Source organism: Microtus pennsylvanicus, chromosome 10 (genome assembly GCF_037038515.1).
Source record: "Microtus pennsylvanicus isolate mMicPen1 chromosome 10, mMicPen1.hap1, whole genome shotgun sequence".
Classification (NCBI taxonomy): Eukaryota; Metazoa; Chordata; class Mammalia; order Rodentia; family Cricetidae; genus Microtus; species Microtus pennsylvanicus.
Genome location: NC_134588.1, coordinates 47519032 through 47535776, shown reverse-complemented (window position 1 = coordinate 47535776; position 16745 = coordinate 47519032). Strand labels below are relative to the sequence as shown.

Below are 16745 nucleotides of genomic sequence, written 5' to 3'. Positions count from 1 at the left end.
TTTGGCTTTTGCCACATTTGCTAAGGTTCTGGTAACACGTTCTGATGCTCATACACCTATGTTTCTTATCTCTGCACTTGCCTTTTCCTTGTTGAGAACACCAGAGAAATCAGCTCTTCTATCACAAATGACAGGACTCCCAAGAGTCCAATCTGCCAGCAACCTGTGGCAGAGAGCAGAATGAAGTCACCGAGCCCATAGTCTACATGGTCAGGGGATCAGGTCAACAGGAAGCCAAATTTGGGCTTGTCTGAAGGCTTTTCAAGTATCTGTCTCATTATAATTTTTATTCTGGTGTCCCATGGGTTTGCCTCAGCGAACGTCCACTACCCACATAACCTTTTCCCATCCCAGTTTCTCCCCCTCCCCCTTGAAATTGAACCCTGCCCTAATGAGGCCTATGCAAAGGCTATTGCTCTGTCAGCTTGAGCAACTGATGGCAGTTGCCACGGTAGCATCATTATCTGGTTCCTCAGAAACCAGAAGTGACTTGCTATCCCTTCCACCACAGTCAGCCAAAAGAACCCAGCCCAATTCTCCAAAGCAGCGCTGGTGACAAAGAGATGGCCTCCCGCTGAATTCTCAATGCTGCAATGTCCAGAGTCCCTCTGCTGCAGAGATCTGCATGTCCCATCATCTCTGTTCTTGATAGACATATACGCTATGCCTGGAATAGCTGGGGGAAGCTCTGTTCTCTGGAGATATGGCAAACAAAGGGAATCTTTATAATGTAATCCTGGCATTCTATTTGGGAACTTAGTTGAATTTTAAGGAAGGGGTAAGAGGGTGTTTGTGTTATTAGTGTGGTCATATCTGGGTTTAAATATATCCCATTGCAAGTTTTCTGTTCTTTCCAGTCCATCTTTACATTATAATAAGGTGTCTATGAGAACACCCGGGGCTCCATCCTTGGCTGATACCTCCTAGGGAAGTGTGTGTGTGCGTGCGTGCGTGCGTGTGTGTGTCTATGTGTATGTATATGATGTGTGTATGTGTTTGTGTGTATGTGTGTGTCTATGAGTATGTATATGAATAGGTATGAGTGTGTGTTTGTGTCTATGTGTATTTATATGAGTGTGTGTATGTTTGTGTGTATATGTGTATGTATATCAATGAATGTGTGTGAATGTGCTTGTGTATACGTGTGTGTCTATGTGTATGTATATGAGTGTGTGTGTGTGTATGTGTGCATGTGTGTGTTGGGGGACTTTGGCAGAGACTGAGAATAGCTCTCTCTGAAGCCCTTATCACAGCACCTCATTTTCTGGGCCATGTGGAGAAAGACTTTTGTCAACTATAAATACCCCAAACTCTGCCTTTTCTTCTTTGGGGTTTCAAGAAAAGCCTGGTGAGTGACTAGGTCTGTGAAACCTTTTGTCCTTTATATTTCCCTCTGGAAAGGGCACATTTGTCTTCTTCTGCCTGCTCATCATTTTCTGCCGATGGGAGACTGGAGCTGGCAAGCCTCAGGCTCCACAGTCAGTTGTTATCCTATCTTCGCTTCGGTCTCAGGTGTGGGAAGACAGAAATAGTTACAGCCTTGCCATATTTGGGGGCCTGGCTCTCAGGCACACGCACCCCACTTCAGGGCTACCCCCAGACTCAGATGTGTAGTGGGGAATCAGAGGACTACAAACTAGGTTATGTCTTGAGCCTTAAGCCTGCACTCTGAACCACGGTGTTCACCCTCTCCACATCTGCTATGTCCAGTGCTTAACTTGATTAGCTGAACTTACATGAACAGATGAACTCCTGTGTGTGTTCTCAGTAGCAAATCTGCAGCTAATGCTGCTTGTTGGTCTAAACATTTAATAGAAAAAGCACCAATAGTTCAGCTTCTATCTCCCTTACCTTCTCCATCAGTCAGTCAGGCGGGCTCCCTAGTGACTGATGCCAGGGCTTTCCATAGCTGTTGGCTGTTGTAGCAGGGCATGAGGTGCGGTCAGGACTCCCTGGCACGTGAGGGGATCTGGTCGCATTTGGCCTTTCATTATTTAGTCCTTGGCCAGAAGCAAAAACATGAGTCAGTTGGCCTCTGGATGCCAGAAGGAACCAGACTGCCCACATTAGCTTTTATTACATTCCTTTCATTGAAGTGTGTCACTTTCCTGACACTTGACACTCTGCCCTGGTGGCTAAGATGCATACAATCTCTCGAATGCACTGAGAATAAGCCATAGCAGCTGAGCTGGGTCTGAGTTCATTCAGTGAAACCCAGAGACACAGGCAATTTGAGATTTGGAAGTGCCTCATGGAGACAGAGCATCTGTTCCTCTGGGATGGTTATTCTGGGGGATTTGTGTCTCTGAAGGGAAGGATGCACACATCATCAGGAAGGAGTGGCTATTTGGAACGGAAATCTATGTGCTCACTTACCCAGAAGGGTGTAGAAATACAGAACAAACCTTTCGCCAAAACCCAGCTATCTACCCCCCATTTTTCACTAATGCCTGGGTCTAAAGTAGTCCCTCACACATATAGCTATGCCTGTGGGAGCCCCTTTCTTGGCTGCCCTTATTCGTTAGAACTAAAAAGGAGAGTTTCCCAAAGGAAGCTATTACTATACTTTGTCTTGAAGGGGCAAAAAAATGGACCTATTTCCTACTGAGCCAGATAGAGCATCTACTTCTCTTACTTTGGAAGGAAATACAGCTTTAAAATTGCATTTAGCCACCAGGTAGCCCATTAACTGTGAATTTAGAATTCTTGCTGCAAAGGAATTGGAAATGTCCAGCAGTGAAGAGATAGGATGTTGACCATCAAGAATCCAGCCTCTCGCGGCATTTCATCTAACTTTGAGTCTAGGTCAGGACACTAAAGGTGATCAGTGCCTCTGTATGCTTGGGAGTTCCCATTGCTTTATTCTCTCCTGCTGGCCTTCAGGTGGGACTCGGAGAGACAGAAAGTTCCCATTTGACCTGTTCTTGTCACTGAGGCCCAGCATGTGTCAGGTAGCACATGTGACATTGGTGGCTGCTGAGGAGCTAGCCATAGGATGGTCGGTTGCAGTCATCCTATGGATGTGAATGCCCAAGCCTTTCAGTTTATCCATAGCACAAATTCAGAAGAGGGTCGATTATAAGTGGGACCTCATCCTGTGGACACAGAAATGGGCTAAATTAAATAGTCCAATCAGGAAACACAGCTCTCTCAAATTGCTAAACCAACTAGACCCATATGCAAAAAGCACCCTGTATAGGAAGTGAGGCTTCATGGCCACGGGAAGAGCCTGGTTTTGTGAGATTGGTAGAAACTCATCATAGTATCCTTCATGCTTAAAAGTAGGTTATAGAGCTCTGAGGATAGAAGATTGTGTAATGGGACCCAGGAAATATCTGCTCAGATTGTGTGACCTGCTAGACACCTGCTCAGTCTGACAACCTTACAGTACAAATTAGTACTGATGCACTGGCTAAACTTCAGTCTGCAAGACCTCCCTGCAAAAATCACAGATGAAGGGTCACTGGTTATGTTTAGAACATAAGGACTGAAAAGAAATACAAACCAGGTCACCCTTCTGCAGTTTAAATAACAAAACGGCTAGCACACAGATGCTCTGCTGCCTCCTCCTACCTCTTGGTACTTGGACAAAAATACCTTCCAGTTGGAGTATAGTGACGTGTCATATGGCTGTCATAGTACATATTAGAGGTTGGTTTAGGTCAGCCTCTAATTCATGGGGAAAAAAAGGGTTAGGCATTGAATGCTTAGAACAGAGCGAATTTTGTTGTCACAGGAACAAAGATGACAGAGTAACTATAGATTTAAGGTACATAGATGACCAGGAGAGATGCTAGAGCCAGAAGAAAAAAATCCTCAAATGGTACCTGCTAAGGGTTAAGTAAAAAGGCCAAAGTCTGAATTTCCTTTCTTCATGCTGGAAGCGGTACCTGATTCCTTTACAACTTCTGGAGCGACACGTATTGCAATGAGAAGAGAAAGGCTTCCACCTCATTTCCATGCATACTCGGCTTCATTGATCACCTTTAGTGGCTGAGAACTCAATTGCTAAAAGTTCTAGCTAGTGCAGGTCATGCGATGAGCAAATAGCAAAACCAGGTCTTGAGCAACCTCAGTGTGTGGAATTCAAGTTCATTGTTTTTTTTTCTAATATGTTAGACTCTCTCCTGCCATGCTGTTCTGGCTAGTTACAAGCTACTAACTTCCCCTGCAGATCCTTCTGTCTTTACCTAGGGCAGAGAAAATGCAGAAAGACATCCCTGTGCCTGTCCATCTTGATGTTGTTACACTTGTAACTTTTCCTTCCCAACAACAGTCTCTACATCAGTTAAGACAGATAGGTTAATAGCTGAGCTCAGGAAATACTGATTCCTTTTGTATTTCTCTATGCTGGATAAAACTCCCAGTGGTTCTCATTTGAAAGACATTATAACATTGTAGTCAGGCAGACTTGGGTCTGATTCTTTAGTTTTAGCTAACTTTACTCCGTGAGTTTGTTTCTTTACATGTAAGTGGAAATGAGAAATAACCCCATTTGGTTCTGTGAGAATTAAATAAGGTAAAATATATTTCATGTTCAATACCGTACCAGGGACTTAAGTTGGACAATAAATGGTAGTTATTATTGCTTACCAAGTAATAGTCTAGACACGTTAGCAGAATAATTGAGTTCCTTCTAGCTTGGACCCCTCTTCCTGTCTTGCAGTCTTGGAAGCTTATCTCTTCCCACAAGAAATTCTGTCCCCCCGCCCCCCGCCCTCTATTACCTCACCCTTACATGGAGGAGGACAGAAGTCATGACACTTAAAGAAGGAAGGGCTCTTCAGAACCTGGTGTCCATTTTTAACAGAAATCGGCTAGTGGAGAACACATCCTGGGAAGAAAGGGACCCAGAGAGCAAGATGGCAGGAAAGGCTTTGTGATGGCATGTGAGCAAACCAGAGAGCAAGGTGGCAGCAAAGGTTTAGTGCTTGCATGTGATAGATCTGGAGGGCAACTGCACAACTGAGCAAGGAAATTCCTCTCTTACTCTAATGAGGCAGCAGACACTGGGTTTTTGCTATTTCTCTGGTGAGCAAATCAGTAGCAAATAAATGGTAAAATGGGTGTCCCCATTGAGTGCCAATTAAAGTGGGACCAGTGTATCCTAGCATGTGAGATTATCTTGGAGTCCAGTTTAAACCCATTAAGTTTGACTAATTGGATAGCTAGTGTTAAAAAAAAACACACATTATACATACATTCAGGAACAAAGATTAACAAGTGAATATTTGGATGGTTTGTGAAAGCACATCAATTGTTTGCAAAACAATGTGGCTAGGTGACCTGGAAGATCACGCCTTCTTAGATTGGAGAAGCATCTCCTTTGCCATCTCTTGGCTTTCACAATGGATTTGAGGGGGAAAGTGCTTTGGCCTTGTTTGGGCATAAATTATGATATATTTTAGTTACCAATGGTGAAATGGTTTGAATTTTTGCCCAGTTCTGCCGCTTTATTATTCAACCCTCTCACTTCAAATTGCCATTTTCAAATTGGTATTGACCCTGTGCTAGCAAGGCACAGGGTGCAAGCATGTTCTTCTTGACATCAATTCAAAACCATGTTTTTTGCTTTGTTTTGCTTTTTTTCTAGTGGTACAGATTGCCCTTGGACCCTCCCATATGCTACAAATTATAACTTTTTAGTTGTTCCTCTGCAATAAGCCACTTGTTTAAAAGAGTGCAGAATAATTAATAGCCAGTTTTTTACTTGAAGCCCATGTCTGATTGTTATCTTTTCTCAGGTCTTGGTAGTCGGAATGAGCCAAACAGCCCCAGTAGTGTGGCCGACCTATCTTTTAATATTAGCATGTACCAATGTCCCCTAGGTTTTTTTTTTTAACACATTGGGGTATATATTTGTTCCATACTGTATTTTATTAGGATTCTGGAGAGAAATTAATTGATGAATAATGCAGTATTTTTGTATTGTATCTATGTAGAAGGAGCAAGAAATGTTGGTCCTCCTCGCATGAGGTGGCTTCCCTAAATATGGTCTCTCAGAACCTGTTCAGGGGCTATCGGATGTAATGGCCTCGAGAAGGAGGCTGCATTAGACGGGGGGGGGGGGGGGGGAGGGGTAAAGCCAGGGCACTGTGCTCCAGTCCACCTGCATCTCTATCCATCTGTTGCCCTGTTCTCACATCTTAGGATAGTACCAGAAAAATACAACCTAAAGAAAAGAAATCAGTGTTGCTGTCATGGTGAATTATCAAATCATGTGATCCCATCTCTCCCCAGCAAGTTACCACTATTACTTTCATTTGTGTGCTTGCTGGATTGAGGTCTGTCTTCCCTGCAAGAGTAGCTAATCTTCCAAGAGATCAGCTAGGTCATTTGTTCCAATAACTGGGACAGTGCCTGGCAAGGATTGAGGGTGACGCAGATGCTTTTTACATATGTGGAGGGATGGGAAGATGTTTGCTTCACCTGTGAGTTATACCTCAAGGCATTTTTGTGCTCTGGCCATTTAGAATTTATTGCTTTAAGGATTTCAGATTATAAGCCTCCAATTTAATTCCCAGATCACTTGACTTTGGGAGGGCAGGAAGGACATTTGTCTTACTGCTAGAACAGGGATGGTTTTTCTTCTAAGAGTTGGACAGTAAACAGTTCACAGTAGAGGCTCCTCATTAAATTGCTCAAAAAGCATTGTTTTCTCTAAGACTTTGGCAAACAAAAGTCCTCTTCCTCATCTGGTTGCCGTTTAGGGATGTTGGAGTCTGAGCTTTGGAAAGACACCAAGGGTGGCCCCATTTGAACAAGGTTACATATGCCTCTGCAGATGAAGCTATCCAATGCCACTGCCACTGGAAATGACTTTTCTGAGAGTTTCTGACCCAGGCAGATATAAAGTCCCTGGAAGCAGAGTTTGCCTTTAGACTTCTAAGGAAGTGAAAATGAAAGCTTACACTTTAAGTGCATTAAACTCAGCCCTCTGGAAGACAGTACAGGCCCAGGTACCACTGCCTTAGACACAGGCCTGCTAGTGCTCTCAAAGGACTTTTGTCCTGTGGGTGGAGAGGGGGTGGTAGAACGTATGGTGGGCTGTCGTTTCTTTCACAAACCCTATGGACTTGGCAAGTACCAAGACTGTGAATGGGATCCCATGGTCCTCTGCTTCCCCAGCATGGCATCACCCTAAGAGTCCCTTTCCTCCCTGAGGTTTTCTGACTTTCTTCTCTCTCTCTCCATCCCTCCCTCTTCCTGTTACTGCTTCCTGGCTGGATCCACCATAGGAACGCATTGGGGTAACTATGTTTGCTTGTTTTGTACGTAGGAGGTTTGGGCGACTAGGTGGGAGGAGGGAGACACTGTAATTGGAGGAGAAGGGACTAACTCAATGAGGAGTGGTAAGTTTATATGAATGGTATGTTTCCGTTGAGGACCAAGAGTTTAAAGCTAAGCAGCTCCCACACCTTCTTGGGAACTGACCATTCCTCTCAGTTTGCATAGTATTTTGTCTATGTGATGTTTCTCTTAAATATTGTAGGTAGATATGCTTAAAAAGCAAAAGAATTAAGCCAGGCAGTGGTGATGCACACCAAGTATCCCAGTACTCGGGAGGCAGAGGCAGGCAGATCTCTGTGAGTTCGAGACTAGCCTGTTCTATAAGAGCTAGTTCCAGGAAAGGCTCCAAAGCTACAGAAAAACCCATCTCAAAAAGAAAAGAAAAGAAAAATCAAAAAGAAAAGAAGGAAAAGCAATAGCAAAAGAATTTATTAAATATGCTGAAGCTCTTGGATGTGAAAGTCCATATTAATATAGCATATGTGGATTACCTTTCAAAATGACATGTAGGTCGTCTGTGACGACCACGAGAGTTTAGAATTAATGCTGGTGTAAAGTCAGCCTGGAGGATTAGATTCACTGACTTAATGCCTTTTGTAAAAGATAGATTATGGTTCCCTTATCTGAGGCTGGGCATAGCAGGGCAAATTGCATGCAGAATCAGGTGTTCTCCATCTGATGTTTTGGGTCCCCCCTCCAGCAATTGTTAATATAACAGTAGTTTGGGCCAGCATGAGGAATGAACCACGCCTGATTTCACTATTTAGAGTCTTATTTCCCAGCATGTAGTTTTGTTTTACAAATTGTAGTTAGTTGAGTCGAATGTAAAGATCTAAGGAGATGAACGGGGAAGAAAAAGAAATACAAATTGATTTATGTATTTAATTCCTAGAAATAATGAAGATCATGCATTTTTCTTTTAAAGAGAAAACACTCCTAAGAGGCAGAACAGGGGAGGGTCATGACCCATAGAACCAGGATAAAGGTGGGTATGGCCTACAACTTGGGCCTGCTCCAGCTGAGTAGTTCCCTGAAGCCTGTGCTAGGTGCAGAGCTCCTGAAATGGAAATGACGGCAGGGAAGGCCAGCCATGCATAACTGGAGTATGGACCAAGGTCCTCACAAGATGCCTGCACAATACTTTCTCTTAAGTATCAGCCTAGCACAGCAAGAATGTTGGGTTCCTCACCGGTCCTTGCTATGTTCTCCCCACACTGATGAACCATGAGAAGAAACAAACCTAGACTTCTGGGTCAAGTTCCCCAATGAGACATGCTCTTAACTGTTCCCAAGTCAACAAATAGCTTGAAAACCTGCTATGGAAAAAGAGACTGGACTAGGCCCAGTGGAGATCCATAGCAGGCCTCAGGTCATGCTATCTAGTTGACATTGTTCCGTTTTTATTTACCATTGTGATATTAGATAGCATTAAACTGGCTATCAAAGACATGAAACGACTATTAATATGTGTGCATGGAAGTCCATAGGTGCCTGTGTGCTCCTTTGTGTGTATGCAGATGTTCCTTCTCCTTCATATTGCCACAGCCAGGGAAGCTCAATAGAAATTATAAATGCTTAAATAGAACATGTATTTATTACATTTATAGCCATCTTACGAACTTAACATCATATTATTCATACTGCAGAGCATCAGGTACTCTCATGATTTTGTGGGTGACTAGGACTACTGACTGCCCAGTCTCGCAAGAGAGTGTCTCCCTGCATAGTATCGGCCTGTGGGGGAATATGCTGGAGTTGATGCAGCTTCTATTGAATGCAGCTCGCTTTTGCGCCATCTGAAGTTGGAAGCACTTGGATGTGCATACATGGGTATTCCCATATGGATGTGTGCGTGTGCACACTGGAGAGTGGCTGAGACTACTCCTGAAGCATGTTTGCAGATTGCTCCCGAGTGACTCTACACCAGCCTAGTTTCTGGCCTCCGTCTACTTCTCTGTTCTCTGCTTTTACTGTTATTATTAATGCAGTGGTGAGGCTGCCACTTCTGTTTCTCCCCTTGCCAAATGATACCCTGGGGTCCTCTCTCTACAGAACCAACAAGGGGCGGGACATCAAGACTATCAAGTCTCTGAGGGTACTCCGAGTTCTGCGACCACTGAAAACCATCAAGCGCTTGCCCAAGCTGAAGGTAATGTTTTTAGAATTTGTCCCCATCGAATACCATTCTTCCTTCTTCTCCCTTTTAGCTACAGCTGGCTAGCCTTTGCACAGTCCATTCTTAGAATAGCCCTTTTTCTCTCTTGGGGATTAAGATTCTTTACATCTGTTGAAGCCAAGGTCTTCTAATGTCCCAAGAAACTTGCAGGTGAGATCTTTCCCCTTCAGCTCAAGCCCCGTTAGTATTATAGTCCCTGGAATGACTTGTCATTCAGGAAGATGTCTGTCTGGCTTTGTTTTAGAACATCCTGTGTCATTAAAATAGAAGCCACAAAAGTCTTCCATCTGTGTAATCTGTGTGCTAAGGTAGCTTGGGTAGTCTGGGCTATCTATCGTCTTAGGGTTTTTACCACTGTGAAGAGACACCATGACCATAGCAATTCTTATAAAGAAAACATTTAACTGGGGTGGCTCGCATATAGTTTCAGAGGTTCGGTCCATTCTCATCCTGACTGGAAGCATAGCGGTGTGCAGGCAGGCAGACGTGGTAATGAAGCTGAGAGCGCTAGTCCTGCAGGCAACAGGAAGTCAACTGAAAGTCACCCTGAGGGAAACCTGAGCAAAGAGACCTCAAAGCCTGCTCCCTTGGTGATACATTTCTTCCAACAAGGCCACACTTCCTAATAGTGCCACTCCCTTTGGGGCCATTTTCTTTTAAACCACATTCTTCTCACTGACCCCCAAAGGCTTATAGCCATATCATAATGCAAGAAAAAAAATACATTCAGTCCAACTTCAAAAAGTCCCCATAGTCTATAACAGTCTCAAACTTGTTTCAAAGTCTCTTCTGATATGCATGGCAATCTCTTAACTGTAATCGTCCTGTAAAAATCAAAATCAAAAAGCAGATCATATACTTCCAACATTTAATGGCATAGGATATATATTACCATTCCAAAATGTAGGGAAGGGAGCATGGTGAGGAAATACTGGACTAAAGCAAGACTGAAAACTGGCTGAGCAAACTCCCAAAATTTTCATCTCCATGTCTGATGTCAAAGTGATCTTCAGATCTCCAACTCTGTTCAGCTTTGTTGACTACAATATCATTCTTCTGAGCTGGTTCTACTTCTGGTTGGCAGCTCTCCTTGGCAGTTATTCCATGACTCTGGCATGTCTAACATCTTGGGTTTTCCAAGGCAATCCAGGCTTCAGCTTCACAGCTTCACACAGTGACCTCTGTACTAGGCCTCCATTCAGGGACACCCCTGACACATACCTGGCATCCGTGGTTTTCCTTAGATGCAGAGACAAATTCAATAACCTGTTTCTTTTATCCTTATCTCTAAAGTCAGAACCACATGGCCAAAGCTGCCAAATTCTGCAGTTTACTGGAGCTAGAACATAACCCCCTTGTTCATTTACTACTTCACCAGCTTTCTGTCCTTCACTGCCTAAGCTTGACTATCCTGAAACTTGCTCTATAGACCAGGCTGGCCTCAAACTCAGAGATCTGCCAGTCTTTGCCTCCCCAGTGCTGGGATTAAAGGTGTGCCCCACCACACCCTGCTCTAAACTTTTCTTTAGTTCTTTTTCACAAGCTGAAAAGTTAGTTTGCTAGCATCTTGCCCTGAGGTCCCCACTCCCTGCATTCCATTTCTTAACCCATTTATCTCCTTGAACTAGGGATTTAGCTCCACTTCACTCCCTGATGCTCTTTTTTTCTCCTCAAAATTGACATTTTGTAATTTTCCCTGATCAACCTGCACCTTTTCAATAAGTCTTGATTAGATTTACCACTAAAAACCACACAACATAGTCTGTACTAGGCTGTTTTGTGATTTTCTTCTGCCAGTGGACTTAATTCAAGTCTTCACTTTAGTCTCAGGAAGGCTCTTTGGACAAAGGTAAAAGGCAGCCACTTGCTTCACCCAAATATCACAAGAACGATCTCTAGGCAACATATTAAAATTCTTCTCCTCTGATACCTCTTGAGTGAGCTCCAAGCAGTTCAAATAACTCTTAGCACCTCTGTCTTCCATGCTCCTACTTGTATGGCCCATTAAGCAATGCCTAAAGCATCCATTGCTTTCAATAACCCTAAGTACCAAAGTCCAAATTCCTCCAAACACAATGTCCAGCCTCTCATAGCAATACCCGAGTCCTGGTACCAATTTATGTCTTACGGTTTTTATTGTTGTGAAGAGACACCATAACCATGGCAAGTCTTATAAAGAAAACATTTAATTGGGGTGTGAGGTTCAGTCCTTTATCATTGTGACGGGGAACATGACTGCACGCAGGCAGACATGGTGCTGAAGTTGAAAGTACTACATCTTGCAGGCAACAGGAAGTCAACTGACTGGCACAGAGAGAAGCCTGAGCAAAAGAGACCTCAAAGCCCACCCTACAGTGACACACTGCCTCCAACAAGGCCACCTCTCCTAATAATGCCACTCCTTTTGGGTCTATTTTCCTTTCAACCACCACAGCTGTTTTCTTCAGTTATGACTTTAGAAAAGTATCATCTTACACAAATAGTTCATATTTTTGAGGTACAAATAGGTAACTTAAGGACACATGGTCTATTTATGGCAGAGGCAGAAAAGAAATGGGGAAGTGAGTTATCCTGAATAAGCTCTTCCATGGTCTGGCTAAAAACTGGGATCTTATCTATACAATCCCCTCACCCTCTTGCCCAGTACCCTTCCTGCCTCTCAGGGCTTACTTCCCATTCAAGCTTGGTGTCCTAATTGAGCTCACCTCCCTCCCCTTTCCTCTCCATATACTGTGGTTAATAGAGTCTGAAGCTCCATAGGAGAAAAGCCCTGCACCTGACCACCTTTCCTGAATTCCTCACAGTCCTGTTCTTGCAGTCCAGGTCACACAGCCAGTAGAGCAATGCTCAGCACCAGCACCCAACCCCATCCTCCTGGGGTACACCAGGATGCTTCCTGGGAAGCAGATTTCATTGCCCACTTGCAGCACCCCAGAACCTAGCACAGGGCTTCTCCAAGACTGGCTGGAGGCCACCCACGTCTGAACCTTTGAAAAGCTTCCTAAAATAGGCACGCTCTGTCCACATCAGCACAACAGAGCCAGACTGTCTGGGAGAGGAGCCTGAACTCTGGCTTCTAAACCTGGTCAGCAGTAACTCTCAAACAATAGAGTAGGACCTGGTCACCATGGAAAAGAACCTACATGAGTGTCAAGTCTAGCTCAAAGATATGTGACCCAGAACAGATTACTTTTTCTTAGAATTCCTTTCACCCAGAAACTGGAGATCCGTGTAACATACAATTATAGTAAAGACAAGAGAGCTGGTATGAGTCGTCCCTAGCCCAGAACCCCTAGTGTGTCCAGGCCTGCCTCCCATACCTGCCATAGAAGGCAAAGCTATGAGCTTGTTTCTCCTGTTTGTCCCAATTCCTATCCTTTCCCAAGTTCTCCTAATTGATCATGTATGTCACCTGCCCCAACCCCAACCCACAGCCCTGCTGGTCTCAGATCATCACTTCTTTCTATCCTATGATCAGCATAGAGGAAGCAGAACAGAGTAGGGAGGGGATGGGAAGGGATGGGAAGGTGAAGGAAAAGGATAGGCTACTTCTGAAAGGCCTCAGACTGGCCGTGCCATGGTTTTGTCTCAGGCTCAGCACACACTGTGTGGAATCCCAGGGGAGCAACTAATTCTTCAAAGGAAGTATCTCCCAGCCTCTTTCCTCCCTGGCTCTTCTCCTTCCCCTCCTGGATCTGGACCTTCTACTGTGTCAACTCTTCCTGCCCACCCTCCCTCCAGCCAGCCCTTAGCTTAGGCCTATCAATCACCACCCCTGTGTGTCCCATACCCAAGCTGTCTGGGGCTCCAAATGTTGTGATGAGATTAGTCCATACCTCAGGAAAGTGGGCTCAGCCTTCATTAATTCTGTTAAATTGGGGAGCGCTTCCTCTCTTTGCAGTATGAAAACCCGAGAAAGACATAGGTGGTTCTGATGCCACAGACTGCACGTCACTCACGTTCTCTTCCGTGTCACACTCGAGTGAATCCAGCCAAACTTCACCCAGCACCGTGAGGAAGCAACTGCACAAACGCAGTACCCCGTGAGCCCAGATTCTCAGTGAGCTACAGCAGAAAACCTTGAAAATAACCTAAACAATGGCTTAAAATATGCCTAACTGTCATAGAACTCCTCATGTCTTAGGGAGGTCTCTGGAGACTGTTTTTGTATTGAAACAGAAACCCCACTCTCTGTACACACAGCCTCACCTCCAAGACAAACAGACCTCAGTCCTTCCTGCACGTTTGTTGACCTTCCTCCTGAATGCAGCCAGCTTTCAGCTAGAGGGCGGCGGCATGACATGGTAGAGTCAGATACAGTCAGGGCGAATATATGAACTTAATGGTGAAAGATGGAAATGAACAAAGACAACAGCATGTGGTTGCCCTTTGATCTAGGTGAAGATGGTCCATAATCACTGTGTAAGTAAATCTGTGAATGTCACCAACAGTTTCCAGATCAGGAACAAGCTGTTCAGCCAGTCGAATGGTCTAAGTGATCTTCAAGGTGCCATCTCACGTTTCATTTCCGGGTTTCACGTTCAGTGCCTACAGAAACACCACAAAACCCCTCCATTACTTTTATCGTCTTGTGTAAGCGTCAGGCTTTTACATTTACTTGATGACTTAGAGATGATGTCTGCTTCCCAGGCCGAGTCCTTGCCACCACGACCAGCTAGGAAGATAGCTTCCAACCCCATGAGTATCACTGCTTAGTGGCTGTGAGCTCCTGAGACAGCTTCTCAGACTGCTTGGTGGTGGTGTGGCTGTACCTCAGCTCTGGGCATAGGAGCGTTTTGTCACAGGAATGACACGAGAGCCTTCGCTGCTGTCCACAGGCTGTGTTTGACTGTGTGGTGACCTCCCTGAAGAACGTCTTCAACATACTCATTGTCTACAAACTCTTCATGTTCATCTTTGCTGTCATCGCCGTCCAGCTCTTCAAAGGGAAGTTCTTCTATTGCACCGACAGCTCGAAGGACACCGAGAAGGAGTGCATGTAAGAGCTGCTTCCATATACCTCTCACTGTGCCAAGAGTGTCCTGGCAAGTCCCTCTCCACCTCCCACGGCGGACTAGGTCTCCATTTTCTCCAAACTCCATTCCCCTTCCCATAGAATGATAAACCAGAAAGAATAAAACAAATAGACATCTGTTGAGCTTTTTTTCTCGTATCAGATATAGTAAGAGACACTATGCCTGGACCTTTAAGTTTTAAGTCTTTCTAATGACCTACTGAGAGAAGCTTTATTTACATTTTATAAGTATAGAAGATAATAGTCAAAAAATTAGGTTGTCCATGGTTACATAGGCAACTCATGATATCAGGATTCATCCTGTATCTGTTGGGCACCAAGTACCATTTTTATTCCATGCCAGTGCCTGCCCTTAATACAACTTGCCATCCCTTTTCTATGATAGTCATTGTTAGCCTAACATTCTTAAAGTTTGTAAGACTGTTTGACTGTTCCACACATTATACTTAAGAAGCCCTATTTCATTTCTCTTCTGCTTTCAGAGGCAACTATGTAGATCACGAGAAAAATAAGATGGAGGTAAAGGGCCGGGAATGGAAGCGTCATGAGTTCCACTACGACAACATCATCTGGGCCCTGCTGACCCTCTTCACTGTCTCCACAGGGGAAGGGTGGCCTCAGTGAGTGAGGGGGTAGGCGGGGTATATGTGTCTTGCAGGCTGCGATGGGACTGTGTGGGTGCCTTGCAAAACTGATTCAAGATGAGCACGGCTAACCCTTTGTTATTGTACCAGGCAAAGTAAGTGGTTATGAGTGGGTGAGAAAGGGAGAAAAGAGGAAAAAGAAAAACCCTTCAGACAGAGATGGAGATGGGGTAGGCAAAGTCAGGGAAGTATGTGAAACTCTTTGTTTTCATCAACCTTCGAGTTGGTTGGAGTTCTTTGACTTACAGAACAAATGGATTTTACCCCCTCAGAAAAATCCCTTGGGGCTGTTTTAAGCAGGTCTGTCCTTAAGGCTGGCTCTGCTCTCATCTGAGAGTCTAAAGATGCAGGGATCTTGCAGACCCTAGAGATGCTACGTAAGACCAGACCTCTTTTTAAAGACTGCAGGTTCTTATGCTGTCCATAGTGGGAAACTAAAGTTTGTTTGTTTGTTTGTTTTTTCAAAGACTTAGCAATTAGTAAGACACCACTAGTTGACAGTAGAAAATCAAATGGCACTAGAAGTCTCGTGTTATTGAACATGAGAACCTAAACGATAAGAGGGCATCATTCCATTGTTTACGAGTTGAATACAGATAGCAAGTGGTATAGAAAAGGCAGTGGTACTTTGTCTTTACCAAGTTTAGTTATGGCCACCTGAAATCAGTGGAGGAATAGAAAAAGTCGGAGAAGACATATCAAGCACAAAAGGTGGCACACCTCCTGAAAAGCCAAGACTGCCACCCACCATCTGTACCCTCTCTCTTGGTCCCCCCAGGGTCCTGCAGCATTCTGTAGATGTGACAGAGGAAGACAGAGGCCCAAGCCGCAGCAACCGCATGGAGATGTCCATCTTTTATGTGGTCTACTTTGTGGTGTTCCCTTTCTTCTTCGTCAATATCTTTGTAGCTCTCATCATCATCACCTTCCAGGAGCAAGGGGATAAGATGATGGAGGAGTGTAGCCTGGAAAAGAACGAGGTAACCCAGGGAAGACTGTAGTAAGGGGCAGGAGTGGGAGTTTTAGGAAAGAATCGGGGCAGCATGCTTAGAGAGAAAGTTCATGTTTTCCTAACTTTACTATAGCAGTAGAGTGAGAAGAGGGGAAGTCACCAGTGGGAGGCACAGAGGCATGCAGTCGTGGATCTGGGACTCACTGGGTAAGAGCACTTTTGCCACAAGTACAAGCATCCCACATACAATCCCCAGCGTCCACATAAAAAGCTGGGTATGGGGCTAGGGCATTAGCTCAGTGACTACAAGTCCCTGCTGCCAAGCCTGATGCCATGAGTTCAGTCCCCAGGAGCGACGTGATAGAAGGAAAGCACCAACTCCCACAAGCTGTCCTCTGACCTTTACGTGTGCATCATGGTGGGCACACATGTGTGCATGCATACACTGTTTTAAAAAGCTGGGCATGCCTGCATATGCCTGTAACCCCAATAGGGAATCACATACAGGTAAATCATGAGAGCTTGCTGACTGGGTAGCTTAACCTTAATGGTGAGCTTCTGGTTTCATGAAAGGTCCTGGTTCAAGGCAACGATGCAATAGGAAAAGATGGCCCATCTCCTCCTCTGACCATCTCATGTGTGTGCCCA

At 44.6% G+C, this 16745-nt stretch overlaps 1 protein-coding gene across 7 annotated transcripts in view; it reads left to right on the top strand.

Moving 5' to 3' along the window:
* Cacna1e (calcium voltage-gated channel subunit alpha1 E) overlaps positions 1-16745 on the top strand; it is a 470658-nt gene that overhangs the window by 411435 nt on the left and 42478 nt on the right. For all 7 annotated transcript variants that reach the window (XM_075988277.1, XM_075988280.1, XM_075988276.1 and 4 more), the window contains 5 exons: positions 7239-7250; positions 9343-9439; positions 14305-14465; positions 14984-15121; positions 15924-16125. In XM_075988277.1, the coding sequence (XP_075844392.1) occupies positions 7239-7250; positions 9343-9439; positions 14305-14465; positions 14984-15121; positions 15924-16125 (610 nt within the window). The remainder of the gene's footprint in view (positions 1-7238; positions 7251-9342; positions 9440-14304; positions 14466-14983; positions 15122-15923; positions 16126-16745) is intronic.